General features: G+C 37.0%; 3 protein-coding genes across 3 annotated transcripts; 1 reads left to right on the top strand and 2 right to left on the bottom strand.

Annotated features, from left to right (window-relative positions):
* The first annotated feature begins 4756 nt into the window (after positions 1–4756).
* Positions 4757–6835, top strand: LOC133804039 (11S globulin seed storage protein Jug r 4-like). Its single transcript, XM_062242494.1, has 4 exons — positions 4757–5123; positions 5215–5471; positions 5566–6105; positions 6194–6835. Exons 1-4 carry the CDS (start codon positions 4796–4798, stop codon positions 6605–6607), a joined length of 1539 nt encoding a protein of 512 aa, XP_062098478.1. The 5' UTR covers positions 4757–4795; the 3' UTR covers positions 6608–6835.
* Positions 6836–12261: 5426 nt separating this feature from the next.
* Positions 12262–13293, bottom strand: LOC133831557 (protein FAR1-RELATED SEQUENCE 9-like). The gene has a single exon (XM_062261952.1). The coding sequence runs from the start codon at positions 13291–13293 to the stop codon at positions 12262–12264; it is 1032 nt and encodes a 343-aa protein (XP_062117936.1).
* A 19-nt stretch (positions 13294–13312) lies between these two features.
* Positions 13313–14188, bottom strand: LOC133831491 (protein FAR1-RELATED SEQUENCE 5-like). Its single transcript, XM_062261841.1, has one exon. The coding sequence runs from the start codon at positions 14186–14188 to the stop codon at positions 13313–13315; it is 876 nt and encodes a 291-aa protein (XP_062117825.1).
* Positions 14189–25670: the final 11482 nt, after the last annotated feature.

The following is a 25670-nucleotide window of genomic DNA, read 5'->3' as shown; positions in this document are numbered from 1 at the left end:
ATTAAATCCTCTGGCTACTAAGCTTCTAATCTTCCCTAGAATCGCTATGGCTCGATCCTTGCTTGAATCCAAGTCCTAAAACTCGAGTTTCCTTCGAAAATGCGAACGATGTCAAAAAGGGAACGGGAGAGAGAGAGAGAGAGAATGTATTGAACGTTCTTTTATCTTTCTAACAGGTTACTTTGAGCTTAATTAATCTCAAGAAAATCCTAATGCTCGGGGTCCCAAAAACGTACCCCCAGGGTAAAATAGTCAAAATTCTCAGAATTCCCTCCTTATCTCAATAACTCCCAATATATCATCAAATAATCATTCTCATTACCCAATATCCCGGTAATGTGCTAAATACCCAATATACCCCTTGACTCACTCCGAGTCAAGTATGGGTCCCGTTGTGACTTTCCCATTAGCTTATTCCCTAGGATCGTCTTGTGTTGAGTAACTCAAACATATTCACATAGTAATGTAGTACCAGACACATACCACATATGTGCCAAATATACCCATAACGGGCCAAATTACGAAAATTACCAAATTAATCATAAATGAGCCCACACACCAAAACATGCATATCAAGTCATATTATAATATAACTCACATAATCACATAATGATGCAAATATATATCACATAATCACATAATTTCATAATTTTCCATCCTGGCCCCCCAATCAATGCCCTAAGCCTTACTAGGAAATTTGGGACGTTACATCCTCACTAGTAGAAAGTGAGCTAATTTGGTGTGTGGTCTACAATAACCCACACCAAATCGTGTTAACCCACCATCCTGGGCAATCTCACTACAAAATCCATTGTGATGTCCTCCCACTTCCATTATGGGATATCCAAGGGCTGTAATAGCCCTGTTGGTCTCTGATGTTCAGCCTTGACCTTTTGACACGTCAGGCACTTAGCCACATACTCGATTACATCCCTCTTCATCCCAAGCCACCGATATAAAGTCTTCAGATTCTAATACATCTTCATGGTACCTGGATGCAAAGAGTACGGGGTAGTGTGAGTGTAATATTCATCTTTTCGTATAATGGGTATTTTGGTAATTTAATAGTCTTGAAGGTTATTTTTTTAATTTTGTGAAATTACGTGTTATGTGATTATATGAATATGTTTATGTGATATTAATATCTGGGTAAGATATTTTATGTTGGAAAATACCGAAAGTGCTCGATATATGTGTTAAAGTGACGAATCAATGTTTCATTCATGTGTTAGGGATTTTATTGTCAAGAATTGTTGAAAGAGGGGTCATAATGGAATAAAGATAACTTATGGGGAGTAAGTTAATTATGGATTATGGAAACTAATAGTTTAGTGGAGAATTACTAAAAAGGGTTTAATGAAATTGTTAGAATGGCTTAGACAAGGGTAAGATGGTAATTTGAAGGTAATGAGTCATTTTAAATAGAAAGAGAGAGATTAGGGTTAGGGTTAGGGTTAGACTCACAATTATAATTTGGTGGCTGCTCTACACATGATCAAAGGAGAGAATTCTCTCTCTCTCACTCTCTCTAGACTAGGGTTCAAGATCTAAGGAAGAAGAAGGATGAGGATCTCCTCATATACGTATGGATCACTAGGAACTCGTGTGGAGGGCACTCTTAGGATGCTTTGGGAGGATATTTTCAAGGCTTAGGTTGCTGCACATGATCTTGGTAAGAACTTCTCACAATTTTAAAGTTTCTTTGATAGTTCTTGAAGCTTTGAGTTATGTTAATGGTGGATTTGATTAGAAAGCATGATAGGTTGGGATGATTGATTTTATATTCATGTTAGAGACTAGGTTGTTAATCTATAATGGTTAGAAACATGTTAGTGTTGAATTTATTAAGTCATGATTGCTAGTTTTGAAGAATGGAAAGATAGTTGGGGAAGAAGAAGTTTTGTTGCAAGATATTGTTAGAGTTAGGGGTTGCTCATGAATTTTGGTATTATATTAATATCTAAGAATTGTATGATGATATATAGGGATTCAAGATGAGAAAACACAAAAAGAGTCGTTCAAATCGGATTTAAATTGAGAGAGTTATGGTTGTTTGAAGAAAAGTCGTGATCTGGGTTCTCCGTCGGGCGCGACCGCACCCAAAGGTTAGAGTGACCGCACTACATTCCCAAAAATCATGTTTTTTCCACATTTTGATGGTTTTGGTTGGGTATTTGATGGTATAGTTTAAGGGTATTTTGTTTGGTGATTTTAGGACTTTCTTAAGGACACTTTAAGGGTGATTGGGTCTTAGAAAGTGTAAGATTTTTTCATGATATGTGGTTAAGTTATGAGTCTCTAAATGATATATGTTGTGTGTTTTGGATTTAGGACTCAGCAAGGCAATTGAAGGGAGGTGATTGCGTCACTGCTGGACCTGAGGTAAGAAGAGTGGTCACTGTAACACAGGGTGTGCATTTGAGTGCACAAGTGTGATGTACGTGTGATCTAATGGTTATGATTGTTCATGTTATGTTTATGACTATGCTCTGTCATATATGTTATGAGGGTTACGATTATGGCATGCTTATTTGTATTGATGCATGTTCACGTTGACTTTATAAGATTTGATTAGATTATGTGTTGAGTATGTTATGATGAATATAACATATGTGGAAAGAGCAAGGGAATATGTATTCTTTTAACTTGGTATGTGATAAGAACCAAGGGACTGTCGCAAGGGCAGTGGTCTGTCACAAGGGTAGTGGGTTGTTGCAAGGGCGGTATGTTTGTGGTTATAATAGCCATGATAATATTGATAAATGGTCGGAATGATACTGGTAATGCGCATTATGATTTTATTATGCTATGCTATGATATGCTATAATATGTTATAGTATGACTCTTTTATGATAGGTTATGACTTAAAATGATAGTTGAGCTAGTATATGTTTTATGATTGAGCTTTGGGGATGTGACCTACATATATCTTCTTGCTGGGCGTTAGCTCACGGGTACTCTGTGTTGCAGGTGTCATATGTTAGTTTTGTTTCGTGGTGACGGGTGAAGTCCAATCCATAAGGGAAATGTATATTATGAAAGTCTCTCAACCTTGTTACGATCAAAGGGACGTAAACGCCAAAGTTTAATTTAACATTTTTTTATTCATATGGTTTTAAAGGTGTTTTATTATGACCGAAAATAGTTTTATTTAGTTACTTGCATTTAAGATAAGTATTTCATTTTAAATTACGGATATTTGAATGTTGCATGCTTTTAATAAGAATATTTTTAACAAAGTTTTATGCACTATTTAGTCTATCATTTAGTTTTCAAGCTTTAAAATGATTTGAAATGACTAGTACCCTAATGAGGTCTCGAGGTTAGGATTTTGGGGCGTTACAATTAGTATCAGAGCCAATGGTTGTATTATCGTCAGGATCTCACGATATACGTATGAAGACTGAAAAGGACTCAGCCCATCACTGTAAGTTTTAGTTCTTAAGTTAGCTATTTTATTTGGTTTTTTTTATGCTTTGCTATACTGCATGTTTGCACAAGTTTAGTAAGGTTAGACTTAAGGTGTATGTTTATATGAAGGTCTAGGTTAGTATGATATTGGAAGTTACAAGTGAGAGAAATGGGTATCGTGATTGGTGGAATAGGGTCGAGTTCTGTAGCTTTATGTGTCACACTACGCTTAGCGCTCTGCATTGTGTTTAGCACGCTATGTTGCATCCAATGTGTCGTGCTGCGTTTAGCGCATCACGCTATGTTTTCTTTTTAGGAAAAATCGTAATGGTTTGATAGATAGATGTTTGTATCATGATAGTGAGGTTTATGATCTACAAAAACTTAATAAAAATAATTAATAAATTTTTTAAATAAAAATAAACAAAAGAATATGGCACCTAGTAATGAAATAAAATGTAGGCCTTGTTGCATTAATTTAGACAATAAATAATGATACTATATAAATGATTTCATATAAAAATTTATGTTGACAGTTATCAAAATCTAAATTTTAATTTATGATTAATCTCCCAAATTTTATAGTTTATATCATAATTAACGATGTAAAATAAGTGAAACTGTGAAAAAGAAAAATAACCACATTAGAGAATATAAACTGAAAGCAATTTATAATTTTAATTTTGTTTTTACAAGAAACGGATTGATGGCGCTGTAGTTTTGAAATAATAAATGGTAAAATAGAAGATTAATTATAAAATCATGAAAATATAAAATCCAAAAATTAACGTACATATATGACAAACATTCCACGGTACCATATATGTGTATATATGGACAAGTGTTGCTCCATATAGCAATATTCAATATAGATAATAGTACAAATATATAAGATAGCGAATATATAACCGATAATTTAATATGAATATAATTACCGAAATTGAATTCTTATTATTACTGAACCTATATTTGACTGTATGGCTCTATTATTACTTGTTGAATTCTTGATTTCATAATTTTCATGCATGAAGACACTTGGATTGAGCATAGTAGATTCACTGAACCTAAAAACAAAAAGTTTTAATAAAAAAACGGTAGAAGAAGATGACAAATACGGTCAGACTGATCGGTATATATATTTGTATATATATGTCCTTTTTGTATGCTTCTCTGAAAAGAGCCACCTGCCCAACGCTCTAAATGAGGTGTAGGAAATTAGGGTTTAATAGCCATGCAAACTGAAGAATGGCCAAAGATTCCTTACCAAAAAATCCATAACGTACGTGTCTTCGCATCACCACTATGGCTCCCCCTTTAAATACCAACGCCTTCTATTCTCCAATTCACCTCAAAACGAGTAGCAGTATTATCTGATAAGGCAATAATGGCTAATCGACCTGCATTGCTCTCTCTTTCGCTTTGCTTTTTTCTTCTGTTGCAAGGCAGCTTAGCCACAAGCACCTCTCGCTCTCGCTCTCGTTCACGCTCTCAGGAGTCATTGCGCCAGCAAAACGAGTGCCAAATCGACAGGCTTGAAGCCCGAGAGCCAGACTGCCGTGTTCAGGCCGAGGCCGGACTCATCGAATCATGGAACCCCAACCACGAGCAGTTCCAATGCGCCGGTGTCGCCGTCGTTCGCTACACCATTGAACAAAACGGCCTTCACTTGCCATCTTACACCAACACTCCTCAACTCGTCTACGTTGTGAAAGGTCTGTATATGTATTCGCTCTTTTATTCTATGATCAATGTCTTGGCGCTATGTGGGGGTGTTAATAAGTAGTTTTTCTTTTATTTTTTCAGGAAGAGGTATTCTAGGTATCACTTTCCCTGGATGTGCTGAGACTTTCGAAGAGTCCCAACGAGGACAAGGACAAGGACAGAGCCAGGGTTCCCAGCCCGACCGCCACCAGAAGCTCCGACACTTCAGAGAGGGTGACATTCTTGCCATCCCTGCCGGAGTTGCTTACTGGAGCTACAACAGTGGCGACCAACAACTTGTCTTTGTTTCTCTTCTTGACACCAGCAACGTCAACAACCAGCTTGATGACAATCCCAGAGTAAGAACATAAAATAACACCGCATATATATAAGGAATATATACATTGTATATAAGACAGCTAATACATCTTTATATATGTGTTTTTATAATAGAGATTCTACCTAGCTGGAAACCCAGAAGACGAGTTTGAGCAACTAAGAAGGGAAGGAGGACGAGAAGGCCGCTTTGAGAGCCGCCGGGAACAGCGCGAGGGCTCATCAGAGAACTACAGGAACATCTTCAAAGGGTTCAACAGCAGATATCTTGAGGAGGCATTCAACGTAGACTCAGAGACCGTTAAGAGGCTCCAGGGCCAAAACGACGACAGGAACAGCATCATCAGAGTCAAGGGAAGGTTGGACTTGGTGAGCCCATTGAGGTCAAGCCAGGAGCAGCAACGGGAGGAGAGGTCGGAAGAAGAGAGGCAGAGGGAGAGGGAGCAAGAGCAACGCAGATACAGCCGCGGCGGACGCTACGAAGACAATGGCTTGGAAGAGACCTTCTGTTCCATGAGGATCAGGGAGAACATCGGTGACCCTTCACGCGCCGACGTCTTCACCCCTCAGGCCGGCCGCATCTCCACCGTCAACAGCTTCAACCTCCCCATCCTTCGCTTCCTTCAACTCAGCGCCGAGAGAGGCGTCCTCTACAAGGTAACAAATGATCAAAAACATGTATATATATATAATATTTATATCCATATGATATTTAACATATATGCATGAAATTTATATAATGCAGAATGCGATATACACCCCACACTGGAACGTGAATGCTCACAGCGTGATGTACGTGCTGAGGGGACGAGCTAGGGTTCAGGTGGTGAACCACATGGGACAGAAGTCCTTCGACGGAGAAGTGAGGCAAGGGCAGATCCTGACGGTGCCACAGAACCACGCCGTGGTGAAGCAGGCGAACAGCGAAGGGTTCGAGTGGGTGTCATTCAAGACCAACGACAATGCGTGGATCAGCCCCTTGGCCGGGCGCACCTCAGTCATCCGGGCTCTTCCCGAGGCAGTCCTGGCCAACGCTTTCCAGATCTCCAGAGACCAGGCCAGGAACCTCAAGTACAACAGAGAGGAAACCTTCCTCTTAACCTCATCCTCTTCTTCTCGCCGTGATGAGGACCGATCTGAGAGGAGGGCTACTGCCTAAATTAATCCAATTAACAGTGCATTAATACTATAATGTATAACTACATTATTAGTATATGGCATTACCGTTTTGAGGTACTTTTGTAGTTTTTAGAGAATAAGAAAATGGCCTTTAATTTAGTCTTATGATGATGGGGCTGTTTATGCTTTTCTTTCTTTCTTTCTTGTACAAGCAGAGCTTCTACTATGTACGTAGCAATAATAAATAATAATACTACTTCTAGTCGTACGTTAAAGAGCTATTGATGATAGTTTTAACTTTGTGATAATAAAGAGTATGGTCTCTTAATATAACCAGTTTCGTATGCTGTTGCTCCTTCATGACTTGCATCAATTAAAAATTTATTAACTTTAACGATCATAATATTGATCATGATATTCATTATGATTTTTTAAACATAATTTAGTTTTAGGCCTTGTTTCGACCTTAAATGGAGCAGAGAAGAACAGAGTATGGAATCCATTCCATAACACTTCATCATCTGACCCAAAGAAATTGGCCCGATCACCAATTAAGAGCAAATATTAAACATATTTAATTAGCCTCCATTGAAGAGAAGATCTCATTAAATAGAATGACCAAATTAAGTAGCAACAAGTCTTGCATCATGATCACGAACAATGGCTCTCATTCCCATTTTCATTAAATCAAAAGAACAAATTTAAGGAGGAGGTGGCCTAACAACATCTGATAAGCTTAACTCGGACAAAGAAATAATGAGAGGACCCTAGCAGCACTTTTAAACTCGTGCAAAAATAAAAATAAAAAATAAAGAAAATAACTAGCCCAATAAACAATCTCTGTAGAAGGCAAAGTAGGCTTTTTAAGATAAAAATTATTCCTATAGTCCGAGATGGCTAATAAACATAGCGAAGAGAAATTTCCTGTCTCTTTTTCTTGACTCTTTTTAACAAACAGAGTTAACTTTTCAATGAATCGTAACCCTTTTTTATTATTTTAATTTAAAAAAAACGGTTCATATTTCATCTTCTCTCTAAACAAAAAATAAAAAAAGTTTCAGTTTTTATTATTCTCTGCATTTTTGTCAAGAAGAACAGTCCAAAACAAACCTACTAAAACAAAGTAAGGAATATAAATTTACTGCAAATTTATCTGGACTACTGCAATTAACAGAGTTAGCTTTTTTGATGAACCATTTTCCTTTTTTATTTTTTATTAAGTGGAAAATCGTTTTGATTTCTCTCTTTTTTTGTTACATGGGTATATATAAATATAATATATATAATATGCATACTATTCTATTAATTATATTATAATATTGTAAAATTTAGTGGGTGATTCTTCTAGACTATTGATATGGGTGTTGCTTATCATTCTCTAAGGTACTTTTTTGTTTCAGTTTTAGATTTGAAAGTAAAACATCATGGAATGATATGTAAATTATTGATGTTGTGGCTCCACTACTTAAATCTACTGGCACCATATATTTTTATGGCCTTATAGTCTTTCTTTTGTCATATTTTAGTGGCAATTTGTGTATTGTAATGGGAGTTTAGGCCAAATATGCTTGATGTGGTATATAGGAAAGGACTAGATATGTTGTATAGAACATGAATAAATGAAAAACCGCACACTTCTTGTCTAATTATATAAGTGTTTATATTGGTTAGCTTTTGATTTCGTTTCTCTCTTCAGCTAATATGAAATTGGTAATAGCGTCATCATAATATGATCTCTCTTATACATAAAAAGGAGATCAAGGATATGCAACAAAGATCACACTGGATAAGTATCAAAATAGATCCATATTTTTTTTTTTGTTTGAAGTCGTCAAAATTCATTAGGTCTCAAAAGAGGGAAAGTCTAAGTAAATTAAATATGATACCATTCACATGTATCATTGACAACTCCAAAAAGGCAGAGTACTCCGATCAATAATACAATAGTGAAAACAAAATAACACCCAGTGAGCTATAGCAAAATCAAACATCTAGAAGTTCAATAACCAAATAAAAACAAAAGAAATGGCCAGCCAAATCTCTAGCCTCTTGAACGCAAGCCTGAATTTTCCGATTGCTACATCCATTCAAGTGCATCAAAATAGTATATTCAGTCGAAATGTGCCTTATACACTAATGACAAAATATTCTATTAAAAGTTGTCAATCATTTGAATGTGGTAGGATTTGACATAGCCTGTAAATAAGAATAACAAAACAATGTCACACCAAATTAAAATTTATACATACATATATATAAATATAAATAAATAGAATAATGTTATACCCAAATTAAAACTATAAAATAATATATATATATATATATAAATAAATTACTTGTTGTAATAATTCAACCATACTCATTTTCTCATTTAGATCTTCATAAGTATTATGATTATGAGCATATGACGGGACCCTACAAGTGAAATTTTGTATAATATTATTGTAAGAATAATTGTCTAGAAATAGTTTAATGAATAAGAAATTAGAAGGAAAAAAAAGTCATATATGCCAGTAAAAATACTTCTCCAAGCTGCAGTTGTAACGCCCCAACTCTTGGGACCGTTACGGTGTGCCTTGTAAACAGTGATAAACTCGCTAATCGAGTCATTTGGCCAAAAATGTGAACTAAGTATGATTAGCGGTTTAGGGATTAAAAATTTTGGTTAAGATGTAATGTTTCACTAGAACGTTTAATATATACATTGGGATCCCGAAAACATAGTTTCAGAGTCTATTACAGAAAATATTTACAACAGGCCGTTCTAAGCAGCAAAACAGGGTTCATCCCTAGTTCCACTTTATTAAACCTCGGCCGTGGTGGTCGAGCAGCTGCATATGTACACGTCATCACCTAAGCTCTCCAACTCAAGGATGGTCCAGCTTCCTCTTGCCTTTACCTGCACCACAAAGCACCCGTGAGCCGAAGCCCAGCAAGAAAACACAATAGGACATGATATAATATCAACAATGACCATAATAATCATCCAGGACTATCAGTCCAAAATAGATAGGTGACTATAGCAAAAGTCACAAAAGTAGGTACAGCTCCTTCTTGCCATGTGACGATAGGGCCACCAGGGCTTAACTGATATGAGAACCTGTCATAAGTTGGAACAGGGTAGGTGTATGGTGAATGATCACCAACATAACCTTCCTCCCGACTCTACAGTCGTAACTATGGACAGCGTCCCCTAGCCACGTGACAAACAATCACCAGGGCCATGATCATCTGGTCTTAGACCAGGCAAGCGCTTATAAGTTCATCGACTTTAGGGTCGGTCCAGCATTAACGCCATAGAGCCATTCAATGCATATTCATCGACTTCAGGGTCGGTCCAGCATTAATGTCATAGAGCCATTCAATGCATGTTCATCGACTTTAGAGTCGGTCCCTGACTAGTCAGTGCCGTACACAAGTAAGTCGTGCCACCAAACATATATCACATGTTCAATATTCATTAACAAGGTATTCAGCATGCTTACTAAACAGGTACTAGTACGATTAGGACCATGCACAACACAGAGGCTCAAGTTCTGAACGATATCATACCCAGTATACAAAGCATGTCCTAATCACATGTTTCTCGTGCATCACATGCATCATACTTAACAATCCAATATGCACCAGTAATAGCCATGCATGTCATGTTCAATAATCAACCAATATGCATCAAGAATAGTCATGCACGTCATACTCAATAATCAACCAACATGCATCAATAATAGCCATGCATGTCATACTCAATAACCAACCAACATGCATCAATAATAGTCATGCATGTCATACTCAATAGTCAACCAACATGCACCAATAATAGCCATGCATGTCACATATACACAGGGTGCATTTTTCTTACCTCAAAGTCGAGCTAGAATGATTAAAGGAACGACCCTTGAGAACGATCAACTTTTAGTCCTTTAGCGGTCACCTAGTCATAACCAAATATAGGATACCATCAATAAATATGATCAACATAAGTTCCCGAACCAATATCTAGCCTCCAAGACATCAATCCACACTTAACCAAGTAGTAGGATCAACCCCGAGGCATATGGTAAGCATCCCTAAGCTAAAAACACAATTTTGGCCAAAAATGCCCTGATGGGCCGCGGCTCACCACAGCCATGCCACGGCTCATCTCCCTGACAGAGGCATTTTTGCCTCGGAAGCCACCTTAGGCCGCGGCACACTACATCCAGGCCGCAGCTCATTACCCAAATCAACCAAAAATTCAACACGCACCAGCTCGACCTCCCCTGCTTATTCCCTTAGAACCAAGCCTTCAAACTAGTTCCAAACCTTCTCCAAACACTCAATTCAACCTCTAAACAACATTTATATCAAACCCTCATCAAAACCCAAATCAAACATCAACCTAACTCCCATTAATTCCAATTAACCACTAAGAATTCACAAGCTGAAATCTTAAACTAAAACAGAGTATAAACCAGAAACTTATGGCTGAACTTACCTCAAATCCGAGTTTGAACCTCCTTCAATGGCTGAACCAAGTTCCTAAGCTCCCACCTTTGATTTCCTAGCTTAACTCCTCAATTTGGGCTCTCAAAATCCAAAGGAAAAATGAAGGGAAAACTTGTACGGGAGAGAAGGAAATAAGTCTCTGTTTTGTTCTGTTTTCCACAGCCTTCTAAACACTCAAAGGCTAATATAAATCCTTAAGGTCAAAAGACCATAATGCCCCTAAGCCAAATAAATCCCTCTAAAGACTTCCGAGGGTAAAACCGTCATTTCCCGCTTATCTCGTTAATTATAATTAACGCTCTCCAATTCCCGCTATTCTCAATATTCTCAAATACCAATAAATCATATCCCATTACCCTCTTACTCCCGGTAATGTTCTAGTCATCAAAATGACCCCGAGACTCACCCCGAGCCCCGAACTTAAACCTGTTATGACTAGACCGAACACTTACATCTCATGATCGTCTCATGCTGAATAGCTCGAACCAATCCACTTTATAATGTGGCTATATTAATTAATCACAACCATGCACCCAAAATACACAATTACGCCCACAGCGTCCAAATTACCAAAATACCCTTATAATAATAAATACTCTCATATGCATGCATTTACCATCATATAATAATATAATTCACATGAACATGCATAAAATAATTAAATACTATAATAAATCAATTATGGCCCTCCCGGCCTCCTAATCAAGGTCCTAAACCTTATTAAGAAATTTGGGGCATTACAGCAGTGATGCCACATTTGTTGTAGAAGATGACACATTCTCTTGAAAAGACATTACGCTATGATTCAGGTTTTGTTTATGAAATGCCTGCACCAAATAATAATAATAAATAAATAAATACACTTACAAGAAAAAGACTATAAAAAAAGTTGGAAGCATTACCTCTTGCAAAGGAAAAATTTGAACAATTTTCTTCTTTTCTAGTGCCCTCTCAAGAGCTCCTTTTATTCTTCCGGATCCCTCTTGTGCTTTTGCTTTAGTTTTGATTCCTTTAAATTTTTTACTACATCCATTAGCATTCTTGTTCTCAATGTCCTTATGTATGGCAGTAGAAGTCTCATTCCCATGAGTTCTAACATGTCCATTCAAATATTCCACGATCTCATTAAACTTAGAAAGAACCATTTTGTACTCTTCTTCATCTTCTGCAGCTTTTGTTGCTATATGAGTTTGCATTCTGCACAATTCTTTATAGCATCTTCCCTTTTCTTTTCTTTTTTGTATCCCCAACAAACATACTCTCACCCTGCTCAGTTGTAGAATTTCCTATTTTAGAATACTTTGTCCACCTTTTCAAAATATATTGATAAGGAATTCTTTTGATATTTCTAGATGAATATACTTTCAAAATATGCACACACAAAATTCCTGCAAAATCAATTTTCTTGCAACTGTATGTCACTGTTCCATTGGAAGAATCATATATAACAGTATGATTTAAATGTTTTTCATGAGGGGTAATTTTATACTCTGTCACTGTTCCGACCTCATTTTGAATGTTCATAGCACAATCATAAGCTTTGCACAATTCTTTTTCAAACATTCTAAATACAGCTGGAGTGTAAACAATGGATGCATGCTTCAATATTTCTATTGGCAAAGATAGTGACAATGCACGTTGTGTTGCTTTGAAATCAACTTTCAATTCACCATGTCGACAATCCTCAACTAACCTTTGAAAATGCTGAAAAAATCTCGGAATGTCATAATTATAGCTAACATAATTCTTAATCACATTATTCATACTTTCACTTCGTTGAGTGGTTGTCATATCTGCACAAAATGTCTCTCTTCCATTTACTAATGCCCTTTTTTCCTTTAAATCAAACATATCTTGCAACCATTTGTTACTGATAAGATCATATTTCTCAAGCATATTATTCCAAGCTTCAAAGAATTCATCCTTTTCTTCATAGTCATAGATACAACTACTAAAATTCTTAGTAAATTCTCGAAAATGTTCAAAAACTCCACTAAGATGTTTTGCAGCGTTTTGGTATATATGCCAAATACATAGGCGATGAGTTATTTCTGGCCATTGAGAAGATAAAGCTTTTTCCATTGCTGCATCTTGGTCTATGAGAATAGTCTTTGGCTTTTTTCCTGGCATTACCTTAACAAATGTGTCAAATAACCAAATAAAATTTTGAGTAGTTTCATCGTATAATAGTGCAGCTCCAAAGATAATGGTTTGCTTGTGATGATTTACTCCAAGAAACATAGCAAATAGTCGCCCTTCTTTATTTTTTTTTGTAAGTGGTATCAAAAGATATAACATCACCAAAATGAAAATAATCAGCCATCATTTTTCCATCTGCCCAAAATATATTGGTTATCATATCATCTTCATCAGCTTGTATGGCACTAACAAAAGCAGGATCTTCTAATTGCATGCCTTGAAGATATTCAAGAATACCTCCGGTATCACCTAATCTCATTTGAATTGTTCGTTTAGTTTGCAAATAGTTCCTACAATCATCAATGGTATATCCAAGGTTCTCATGCCCACCCACTCGCCTAGTCATCAAGTCATAACTTGCCTTGGGAGGAATCCCTGAGATGTCGGCTAAATCAATTTCAGATGTTTGAGCAAGAGTCAATTTCCTTTGAGATCTATGTAAATGAATTTTACTAGGACTTGAAGTCATATGTGCATGCTCAATAATAAACTCAACCACACGATATTTACCATTTTGACAATAAATTTTCATTCGTGCTAAACAACCAAATCTTGTTTCAGCACGATGAGATTTCACCGTGACATCTCGTTTATCTTTTTCACGATAACCTTCACATGAACAACAAAGTACTCTATTTGTTATCCTCCCTTCTAAATCTTTATGCATTTTACTTCTTCGAATGCTAAAACCTATCTTGTAAGCATAAGCATTATAGAAATGATAAGCTTCTTCTTTTGTGTCAAACTCCATACCAACTTTTGGTATTGCATCATTAGAGATTTTAGAATGAACCAATTCTATGTGTTTTTTTCTTTCACTTTCAATCTCAACTTTTGACTCCATATCAGTATTCAGAGACAACATCCCATCTCTACATTCAAATCTATTTTTTCGTCGTGATTGCAAATCTTTATCAACAAAAGAAGTATCATCCATTATATATCTTCAATGAAAAAAAAATGAAATTATAATTTGTAAAAGAATTGATACTAATTAAAAAGCCAAATGACAGGCCACCGAAACAAAATAATGAAAAAAACTATCATAATCACTCAAAATATTAAATAAAACAATCACAACTGAATATAATAAATATAATACAGTAAAAAATATACGAATGACTCAAAAAATAAAGTATTTATGCTTTTATAAATACATAAACGTATATATATATATATATTTGTAAATACATAAATTCATTTTTAAAGTTAAAATTACTAATGTTTCATGTTTTAAATATTTGTATATATAATATTTTTTAAATTTAATATAAAAAATAAATAAAAAGTAAACTTGTACTTACTTGCCTTCACCCAACCAATAATTTGTTTGAATAAAAAATTGCAATAGTTCAGTTTATCAATCTTCGATGCCTACAAATATCATATATCATATTATGTTATTAAATATACTAAAAATGACAAATAAATTTGCAGTAAATTTATATTCCTTACTTTGCTTTAGTAGGCTTGTTTTGGACTGTTCTTCTTGCGCAAAAGTGCAGAGAATGATAAAAAATGAAACTTTTTTATTTTTTTGTTTAGAGAGAGAAGATGGAATATGAACAGTTTTTTTAATTAAAATAATAAAAAAAGGAAAATAAAAAGGGATTACGATTCATCAAAAAGTTAACTCAAAGTTAACTCTGTTTGTTGTCTAGTTGGCATTTTAAATGATGTGTTAAAATATAAGTGGTGGGACAGCAAGTGAGACAGGAAAAAGGGACAGGAAATTTCTCTCCGAAATTAGAACATTATCTTAAATGTGATTCATGCAATGCATGCATCTTTGACAATGTGAGGAGAGTACTGGACTTTCCCATGAAAGACGGTTCATGATAAAGGAATGAGTGTCACACCCCGAGCCCTAGGACATGCCAGAGTATAATATCCATAACTTGGGTGGTCACTAGTCAAAAATAAGCCCAAAAATAATAGAGCTAAACAAGAAACCTTTGAAGGAAAACTAAGTTAGACTAAACTTAAGAAAAATCCAAAGTTCGGATCCCATCCATCAATTTTAAATTGAGCATTTCCTAGAAGGGAGAAATGTGGGTGAGCTTATAAAGTCTAGAAGGAAAACAACTAATCACAAATGACCCATAATTAAAATCCCTGCATGGTTAGCTTTTAAAATAAAACATGTCATCATCATGTGTAAACAAAAATAGAGAAACCATAAATAATCACAAGAGAAAAACTACACGTGCACATCACATCGTCCACTAGATCCCTAGTTCCTGATACCCACCAAAAAAAAACTGACATGCTAAACCGGGTAGTCGAACCTGATGACCACCACAAGAGGGAGGCTCAAAACACTTCTTGTATATAGATGCTAGGTCTTTACACCTATAAGTGTGTGAACACCTAGGTCATGAAACAGCAATATGCACAATTCATGATCAATATAGCTCTCATCAGTATAACCAAAGGCAGGTAAACATGAATAGCAAGAAACATATTCAATTCCCTTGTATTTTAGAAAATTGGGCAACATAACGGCTGCATTTGAATAAAACCCAAAAATTATAACTTGCATCAATATGTATATATAAAAATATAATTGACACACAATGTCCTCAGAACAATCCAAAAAAAAACACAAATTAAGTTTCTCATTTTTCAACATTTTATAAATATCAAAATTGGAATATGTTTAGTGCAATTCAATACAAGTTGTTGACCCTCCAATTGATCAACGACATGGAGTCAGATAAACGATAGAAAATGATATGAAAACAAGAAGAAAAATCAAATGGAAAGCAAACGACACAAACGATTTATAGTGGTTCGACCCCAATTTGATGGTAATGACCTACTTCCACTTAGTGTTCTTATTGATAATGAATCTCAACACTGTGATCAATGAACTAGGGTTCACGAGTTTCACAAACCTTGGGAGGATTACAACTTCGATGAATAATCACACTATCTTTTTCTCTCTGGGTACAAGGAAAAAAGTTCAAAAGTCAAAAAGTCCCTTCCTTGAGCCCTTTGATTCTTATTTATAGGCTCAAGATGGTTACATGGGCTCATAGTGTAGCACCCACATTATTTCAATATAATATAGCCAATAATCACATGATTGCATTGCATTGCATTACATATCATACAATATGTATAATTTGAGCATATGCATATTCTTATAAGTGTTTCCATGTATAAGTATAAAAGTTGTGTATGTGATGTCCATACGTATGTTCAATATTATTAACCTTGTGGCATTTGAGTTGTATTTTATGGGTGTTTGATGTGCTCAAGATATAAGAAAGGATGAAAAATATGGACAAGGCATGAAATCAAGTGAGGAAAGTGAGATATAGAAGGCAAAAGATGTTAAGTGGTGAAAAATAGTACAATGTCGATTACTAGTATTTCAGGGTAAAATTGAGTATTAGTGGATTTACCAAATATAATTGAGGTATGATTAAGGTCTCATTGATGAAGTAAAAATGGTTTTAGAACCATTAGATCAAGTCTTGATGGGAGGTATACATAATCAATGGTATTGATGCAAAGTCAAAACGAGCTTAGCATAAGTGCGCTACGCTCGATCGGGTAAGCATAACTATTGGGTATGAAATCATATGGACCTAAGGTTTGGTGTGAGTGTTTTACACTTAAGGATAATAGGCCTAGCAGATTATTAAGTCAAAATTATTGAAGTGATAAGGTTTTCATAAGTCAAAAGGTGAAATAATGAGGTGAAAGGTGTCAAATTTTGATACAATAAGGCCAAATCATTGAAAATAAAGAATTGTCATCAACCTTATCACTTTGCACGACCAATACTCTGAAAAACAGAGAGAAAAGAAAACAAAAAACCATTCCTTGGCTGGTTTGAAGAGATTATAAGGAGATCCAAGTGAAATCAAAGCCAAAGAAGTGGATTAAGCTTAGTTTTGGTCTTTTTATGGTAAGTTCTTGTACTTGGAAGTTAAACCATGTTTTTTAATTTTTCTGAGAGCTTATCTATGGTGTTTTATCCTTTTTAAGATATTTCTTGGTGGTTTCCAAGTGTTTTGAGGTTTAGAAAAGCTTGAAGAGATTGTTTTCGCCGAAAAGTTGCTCGGTAAGTGAAATTTTGTGTTTTATGAGGTTTTTGGGGTTCTTGGAGTACAAGCTGATTTTTGGTTATTTTATTGAGTTTATAAGAGGGTATATATGTTTATAAATGTTTTAATAGACGTGGAGACTCATTTAATTTGGGTGATGATCTTGGAAATTAGAATTTTATCAAAATCGGTATATGATAACTTTGTGATGAATTATGTTGGTAATTGGGATATATGGTTATGGCAGGTTATTTGATGTTGATTACTGATTGATTTTGATATTTGGGGATAGCTAAAATTAAGGGGAAAGTCTGTCAAAATTTCTCTAAGTGTCTAAGATAAATCTAACGCTCGATCTAGGTGGTTTAAGGCATTTTAGGCATCATTTGGATATGAAAGTTGATATGATGTTTTATAGGTATTTTTAAATGATAGTTCAATGTATTACTGCCATCATTATGATGAGAAATCCATGCCATTGTCAGGATAAGCACATCAACACCTAAGACACCACTTGTTACACGGTGAAATATATTTTTGACAGAAGGTAAGTAAAGTACTCAACTGCAACACAAGAATTATATGTTATGTGAAAGTATGCATTGTATGAATATTTTGTGAGTAAGTGGTATTAACATACATTGACACTTCATCATAAATTTGTAAGCATGGCATAATAGTGATATGGTGAATTATTGTATGATATAAGACCATGCATGATATTATGATGATTAATTATATGATGCCTTAGCAAGTTTTATGCAACATAAAAGCAAGTTGTAATAAGAAGTTTAAGTTTAGTGCCACTGTTTTGAAAAGGCAAATGAAAGTTTTAATAAGTGTAAACAGAGGCCTATAGTAGGCTTATAGTGGCAGCCCAATAATTTGGGCTAGGTTTTAGTGAACCAATTATATTGTTTGCCATGTTTCCATTTTTATTTCTCCTCCATATGAGTTATTGTTATATGTATTGACACCACAGTGTGTGGCCGCCTTAACTCTTGAGCCCAACAGGGCAACGATGGAATAAGGTTTTTAATGTGCCCTACTGTGGTGATGGCTAGCCGGAGGAGAACCTATGGGATTTTATATTATATGTGTAACAAGCCCTGCAGGCATTGACCAATTCAAACAAGGTGCACAATATTAAGGGGCCCAAAATTTATAAAGAAGTTGTGTATGTCCTTCGACATTGAGTAATCATTAGCATTGCATGCATTACTTTTCTTACTGAGCTTTAGGCTCACAGTTGTCTTGTGTTGCAGGTAGAGAAAGAAATGAGTGAATGACATAAGGAGAACTGAAGCATGGTCCCGACCCTGATTTGTACATATGAACACATCGACCTTTTGTGGGTTATTTCAGTTTATCAATGTGATATTTGTAATAAAGTGTGAAGTTATGTTTTAAAAACAAACTGGGTTATTTAATACTTATGTATAATATGTTTGAGACACACTTTATGTTTAATATAAATAATGTGAAATAAGTTTTCAAAAAAAAAAAGTCCAGACTTCCGCGGTAAGAAATTATGATATAGTTTTAAAACGTAACACCTCAGATATAGTTTTAATTAAAATAAGTGAGGGTGTTACACATAGGTCTTAATTACAATTAAGATTTGTGTATCAAGGTAACAAAGGAAAATACAATTAATGCAAATATCACAAGATTGCATATCCACAAGGCAATAAATGAAAGTGTGCGACTAGACTGGTCGCACCTAAGCGTGAGGCTTAACGAATCAATAATTTTCTGGTCGATGGTCTAACAGTGATTTATCCACTTAAACTTGTCACATGCCTACCACATGTAGCTCAATTCTACCACGTCAACAGGAGTTGTTTTTTGGGTAAACATTTGCCCCCCAAGTTTATTTTACTGCGACCAGCATAAAGTAAACTTAGGCGACCGTCCTTTCATATGCCCTATCAAATCTGTTAGAGCCGCCCATGCCTTCTTGAAAAAGGCAACCAATCATATCTTTGCAATTTCCCAAAAGTGGTCTGACGGCTACTACACTTACCCATGCCTTGGAAAGTTACCACTTATGATTACCTTGGTAACTGCTCCTCAATCAATATAAATAACCCCCTCAGAATCATCTTTCACTTTTTACTTTTCACTTTCTCCTCAAGAACACTGAAGAACAAGGCGTAGAAAACTCAGAAACCCAAATGACCTTGACGATCCACGAAGTTCATGCCCAGCCAAACTGACTTAACGTCTCAGAAACTTGCTCCAATATTTACCCAAGTAAGTTTATCGACCTTTTCAGTAGTTGAAATGCCATGCAATATCCATTCTATATCTGTTTCATATTTTGAGTTCTTGAATGTTCCTGAAAGAAACTGCTTTGGGGTAAATGGGCATATAGATATTATCATGATAGAATAATGAAAAAACATTAAACGGGACTTAGGAAAAAACTGGGTTTTTCCCACCCTTTCAGAGTCGAAAAAAAGTTCCCGAAAAACTTTTTACTTCTGCTTTTTAATTCATTTTCCAAACGGTCGCATAAAATTTAGTGTTTTTGTTAGAATGTTGTTGTTCGTATAAAAGCTTAACTTTTATACACGAGCAACGTTATTCCAACTTTTACACTTCTTGGTCTTTTGGCCGTAGATTCTCATCTCCCCTTCTCTATTCGCATATTTTCATGCACGATCCGTGGGGAGGTGAGAGGCCGATCGACGACGACTTGCTTGCCCAGTTGCTTGAAGACCAGGATCAGCCGTCGTTACTTATCCCAGAAATTCCTTTTTCCCATACCCCCTCTAACAGACTTTCAACCAGTCCATTAAACATGGGTCAAGTAAATTCACTACCCAAAAGAAAAGAAAAAACTCTCCACCTGCCAAGTAGCCTACTCCTCAGGCTGAAAATCCGTCGACCAGCCCACATTTTGAAAACACCCCTCATCCAGGGATCCAAATGAAAGCCCTTGCACTTGCTAATTTGGCAAAAGCATCAGCATTTGAGTTCTGGTCGCAAGGAACTTGCTTTAGAGTATACCTTTCAAATTGTGCCAACAAATCCTTTGCTTTGTTCAAGTAAGCAACCATCTTCAGACCCCTGAATTATAGCATTCCCTCGCTTCTCGTTGGTTTCCCAATACGCATCCTACCCCTGCGTCAGTTGGGAATTTCATGGCAAGGTGCCAAACCAAGGTTACAGCTCACAGGTCTACCAGAATAGGTCTTCCAATTATGGCATTGTACGCGGAAGGACAATCAACTATTATAACAGTAGTGAGTAATGTCTTATTCGCAGGCACTGCTCCCGCGGTAACCGAAAGCCTAATCGACCCAGTCGATGCGAGCCCTTCGCCAGAAAAACTATAAATGGTTTGGTTGCATGGCTCTAGGTCCTTCATTGACAACTTCATTCTCTCTAATGAAGACTTGCACAAGATATTTACTAAGCTCCCTCTATCAACTAACACCATTTTGACCATCATGTTGGCTATCTGGACGTCCACGACCAGGGGTCCAAATGAGGAAATTGAACATGTTGCGCGTCAAACTCAGAGAAATTTATTAGCTCTTCCTCTGTTCAAGCCTTTTTGGGAGTTCTCTCCTCCACATTTAGCATCTCGATGTCCCGGTCATGCCATAGGGTTTGAGCGTATCGTTCCCTTGCCTTCTGTAGAGTCCAAGAACTTTACTTAGCTAGTTAGATAGTAGTATTATAGTATTATCTTTATGACTGTGGATTTTTGGTTCAGACCGGGAATTATTTGGACACTCATAGTAGTACTTGTAGATTTTCTAAGTTTAACCTATAGTTTAAGAATATTAATGTTAACCTAAGGTTTGATTAATATGGCTGATATTGAGGATAATATTTATTATACTATAAGGTTTAGATAAGAACCAATAGGATTTTAAGCACATGTTATGTATGGGTGATTAAGGATTAAGTATTTTGAGGATTAAATTTAATAAGGGTAAAGTTTGAATGCTCTAAGGTCAATCAGCAGCTTTGAATACGTTTGAGGGCTTAGTCAAGGCTGTTTACTCAATTTGAATTAAGCTAAAAATGTGTAATTTCGTGTTTAAATAATTAGCGAATGCCGATATATCGCAGCACGTAGATACGGAAAACACGAAATGATGCACGTTTGCCTCGGGCATAATGGTCCAGGCGATATATCGCCTATAGGGGGCGATATATCGCCTCCTTCAGCTTATTTTGAAAAGTTTTGAAATCATTTTCCATTCAGCCCTTCAACCTCTTGATAAGTCCAGCACCTTTTTGAACGAGTCTTTAGCCTCTGCTGAACAACAATTCAAATTAATTTCACCTAAAAAGCCATTATTTTTATTCAAGAAAAATTAAGATCCTTTCATTCCTAAACTCTATAAATAGGACCTAGTACCCATCCATTATTCATCTTTTGCTCTAAGTTCAGAGGCTGCAAGTTGCTAGGTGAGTGTGAGAGTGTAAACACTTGGGTGGGGAAATCATAAGCTTGATCATCATAAGCTTATCAAACACTTGGGAAAGTAAGGATTTATAGTATTTTGGTTCGAGGTTTAGATTGGTCTTACAAGTCTTCAAGGTATTTCCACACTCTAGTTCATTGGTATTATTTTCTTTAAGTTCTCATAATCTTTTACCAGCCTTCTAACCTTATTCTTATTTTGGTTAGGAAATCTAAGAACTTGCACATAAGTTTTTGGTAAGTATTTTCTCAATGGTTTAGTCCTTCCATTCCTTTCATTTCTCTTCTTCTCTATACTCACTCTTTTTCAAATGGTTCTTAGGAGTGTTCCAAAGTCCCACCTCTGTCCTCTTATCTCGGTAATTTTGGTAAGGAAAATAGGATAGAATTCATATGTTATATGTTTTATATGTGTTTATCTTATGTTTTTATGTTATGAAATGTGTTATGATATGTATGTATGTAGGCTTGGGCATATGACCCATATGACTAACAAGAACCCAAATAGATTATGGGCATATGACCTACTTAGCTAGTAGGACCCCACTAATCTAATGGGCATATGACTTGTTTGGTCTATGGGACCCCAAGTAATAATGGCCATTATAGTATGTGTATGATATAAGTGTTATGTTATGTCTTTTATGTTTCTTATGAAATTTATGTATATGAACTATGTGTTAGATTTTCCTTGCTGGGCATTAGGCTCATTCCTTTTTGTTTATATGTGCAGGAAAATAGCTCTAGTGGCGAGAAAGATTCATGGATGCTTGGGAGAATGTGTATCGGTGATGAATGGATTCAAGGAGTCGAGAGTTCGATTTCAAGGATGTAGTTTTTTATTTATGGTTTATGTGTAATTTTTCCGCACCTATTTATGTAATTTCTTTTTATTTCAATTAAGATATGTTTTCTTTTTAAAACAATGGGATACTATATCCTGCTTTGAGTTATGTAAGTTTAAACATTGGTTTTTACAAGTTTTAATAAAGTATGATCTTTTTCACTTGTAAGTTCTATTAAAGATTAGGGTCTATGTATAGTTTTCGTTAATGGTCCAAAGTCTAGAGTAGTTGGGTCATTACACCTTCACATTATCTCCTGCAAGGTGTGGGCTGCCACAGATGGTTAGTAATGTACCTGCCACAGGAGCTGGTTGTAAAGGTGGCGAGCGTTGGCGTACAGGCGCTTGCACGATGCCTCCTTGAGCCTCTCACTGAGAACCTCCAGTGGCTCGTACGTATCTCCTCGGGTGTCCCTATCTGATAAGGAACTCAATCTCGTCTTTCAGCTGGTTACACTCATTAGAGTCATGACCGTAGTCGTTGTGGAAACGACATAACTTTTTTGTATCTCTCTTGGAGATATCCTTTCTTATTGGTGCAGGTCATTTATAAGGGACATTGGAGCTGGTCGCCTAGTACACCTCTGCTCTGCTCTCGACAAGGGCTATATAGTTGGTGAACCTTGGCTCGTACCTATTTCCCTTAGGGCGCTTATTCTCGAACGTCGACGACTCAACGTTTGCCCTTTTTCCACCATTTTTACTGTTCCCATCTCCCTTTCCGTTGCCATTGGGTTTATCCGACCCGTTAGCGGCTTTAGTGGAATCTTCCTTTGGTGCCTTGTCTTTCACAGGTGATTTTCCTTCATTGGAAATCACATCTTCGAACTTAATGTACCGGTCTGCTCAATCCAGGAATTCCTGGGTACTTTTTACCCCATTCTTTCTTAAGTTATTCCAGATGGGAGAATGACGTCTTACTCCAGCAGTAAGAGCCATCATGTTCCCTTCATCAACAACTGTTTTAGCCCTAGCTGCTACTCACATGAAACGTTGGACATATTCCTTTAAGGATTCTCCCTCCTTCTGGCGTATCTCGACCAGTTAATTAGCTTCAGTTGGGTGTACACGACCAACGTAGAATTGTCCGTAGAATTCCCTCATGAACACTTCCCATGATACTATGCTAGTAGAGGGAATTTAAAATATCACTCATGTGTAGTGTCAGATAGGGTGGCTGGAAAGATCCTACAGCGGGCATCATCCGACACCTTCTGGATGTCCATCTGTATCTCAAACTTGTTCACATGAGATACTGGGTCTCCATACCCATCAAAGTTTGGCAATACTAGCATCTTGAATTTGCTGTGGGTTTCTGCCACAGTTATTCTTTGTATGAACGTAATGCCTCTTCTTCGATCGTACTCGATGTGGGATGTCCGACTCCCTACCAATTGCTGGACAGCCTGGTTTAATGCATCAATCTGGGCATGTACGGCATCTGGGATTGCTGGGGAGACTAGTGTTGGAGGGGCGTACTCATCGTGCCTTTCGCGCCTGTCATTAAGCATGTCCCTTAAGTCATCATCTCTGCGCCTTTTCTCGCTAGCGCCCAACCGATCAAAAACATTAGGCTGCCCCCCAACGTTCTAGCTCGCTGGCCTATTTTCTCTTGGTGGGGGATTCCTTTCTCCACCTCTTTTTTCTCACCCTCGATCAGCATTCCTTCTAACGGAGTCAGCTTCATTATAGTCATGGTCGTCCCTGAACTGCGACCGACTATGGCGCGACCGGCTGGTCACGTTATTCCCCCCTCGAGATGGCACCTCCCGATCGTTAGGGGGAGGCCTACGTTGGTCGGTAGGTCCCCGAGCATTATCATGCCATAGGGGTCCCCTGACCCCAGAGCCTGATTTGGTGTACCTTCTGTTAGCAGAAGGATGTTGCCCCCTGCTCGGTGGATTTTGTTCATCAGCCACTTGGCGTCTAGGGCTTCGGGGAGGCTGCCCGGCCCTATTCTTCCTTTGACGTTGGGGATTATCCCGACCAGAGCGAGAAGGTGGCTGCTGCTCAGGATTCTGAATTGGGATATCCTGTTGAGCAACAGGTGGTTGCTCCGGCCTTTGAGGGCTCACCAACTGAACTGGAGGACTCGGATTCGGGGCCCGTTGTCGTGGTACGTCTTGTGGCTGATCCGGTCAAAAAGTAGACGCCGCCTGCCCCCAGGCCAACTAGATGGCTGCTTCCAGGGCTGCAGTGGCATCTCTCTGCCATCGGTCCATGTCTGCCTGCCGCTCATCCAGTTCTTGGCATTGGCGCTCGATTTCCTTCTGTTACAATGCTAACGTCTCAGCCGCATTCTCTTGATTGGCCCTTAGATTGGCCAACTCCTCTTGTAACACACTCAGTGTTGTCCTCAAGGTTTCAGGATCCATTTCCTCCTCCTCAAAGTCCACTTGTGGTTCATCTTCAGCCACATTTGGCGGAGGAGGCTGGGTGGATGCAGCGTCTTCTTAAAGTGATGATTAAGCTCTCAATGAAAGCACCAAAATGTTGACCCTCCAATTGGTCAACAACGCGGAGTCAAATAAACGATAGAAAATGAGATGAAAACAAGAATAAAAATCAAATGGAAAGCAAATGACACAAATGATTTATAGTGGTTCGTCCCCAATTGGATGGTAATGACCTACATCCACTTAGTGTTCTCATTGATAATGAATCCCAACACTGTGATCAATGAACTAGGGTTCACGAGTTTCACAAGCCTTGGGAGGATTACAACTTCGGTGAATAATCACACTATCTTTTTCTCTCTGGGTACAAGGAAAAAAGTTCAAAAGTCAAAAAGTCCCTTCCTTGAGCCCTTTGATTCTTATTTATAGGCTCAAGATGGTTACATGGGCTCATAGGCCTTAATTACAATTAAGATTTGCGTATCAAGGTAACAAAGGAAAATACAATTAATGCAAATATCATAAGATTGCATATTCACAAGGCAGTAAATGAAAGTGTGCGACCAGACTGGTCACACCTAAGCATGAGGCTTAACGAATCAATAATTTTCTGGTCGATGGTCTAATAGTGATTTATCCACTTAAACTTGTCACATGCCTGCCACGTACAGCTC

The sequence above is a fragment of the Humulus lupulus genome, chromosome 1 (assembly GCF_963169125.1).
Source record: "Humulus lupulus chromosome 1, drHumLupu1.1, whole genome shotgun sequence".
NCBI classification, from domain to species: domain Eukaryota; kingdom Viridiplantae; phylum Streptophyta; class Magnoliopsida; order Rosales; family Cannabaceae; genus Humulus; species Humulus lupulus.
This window is presented reverse-complemented; position numbering and strand designations above follow the sequence as displayed.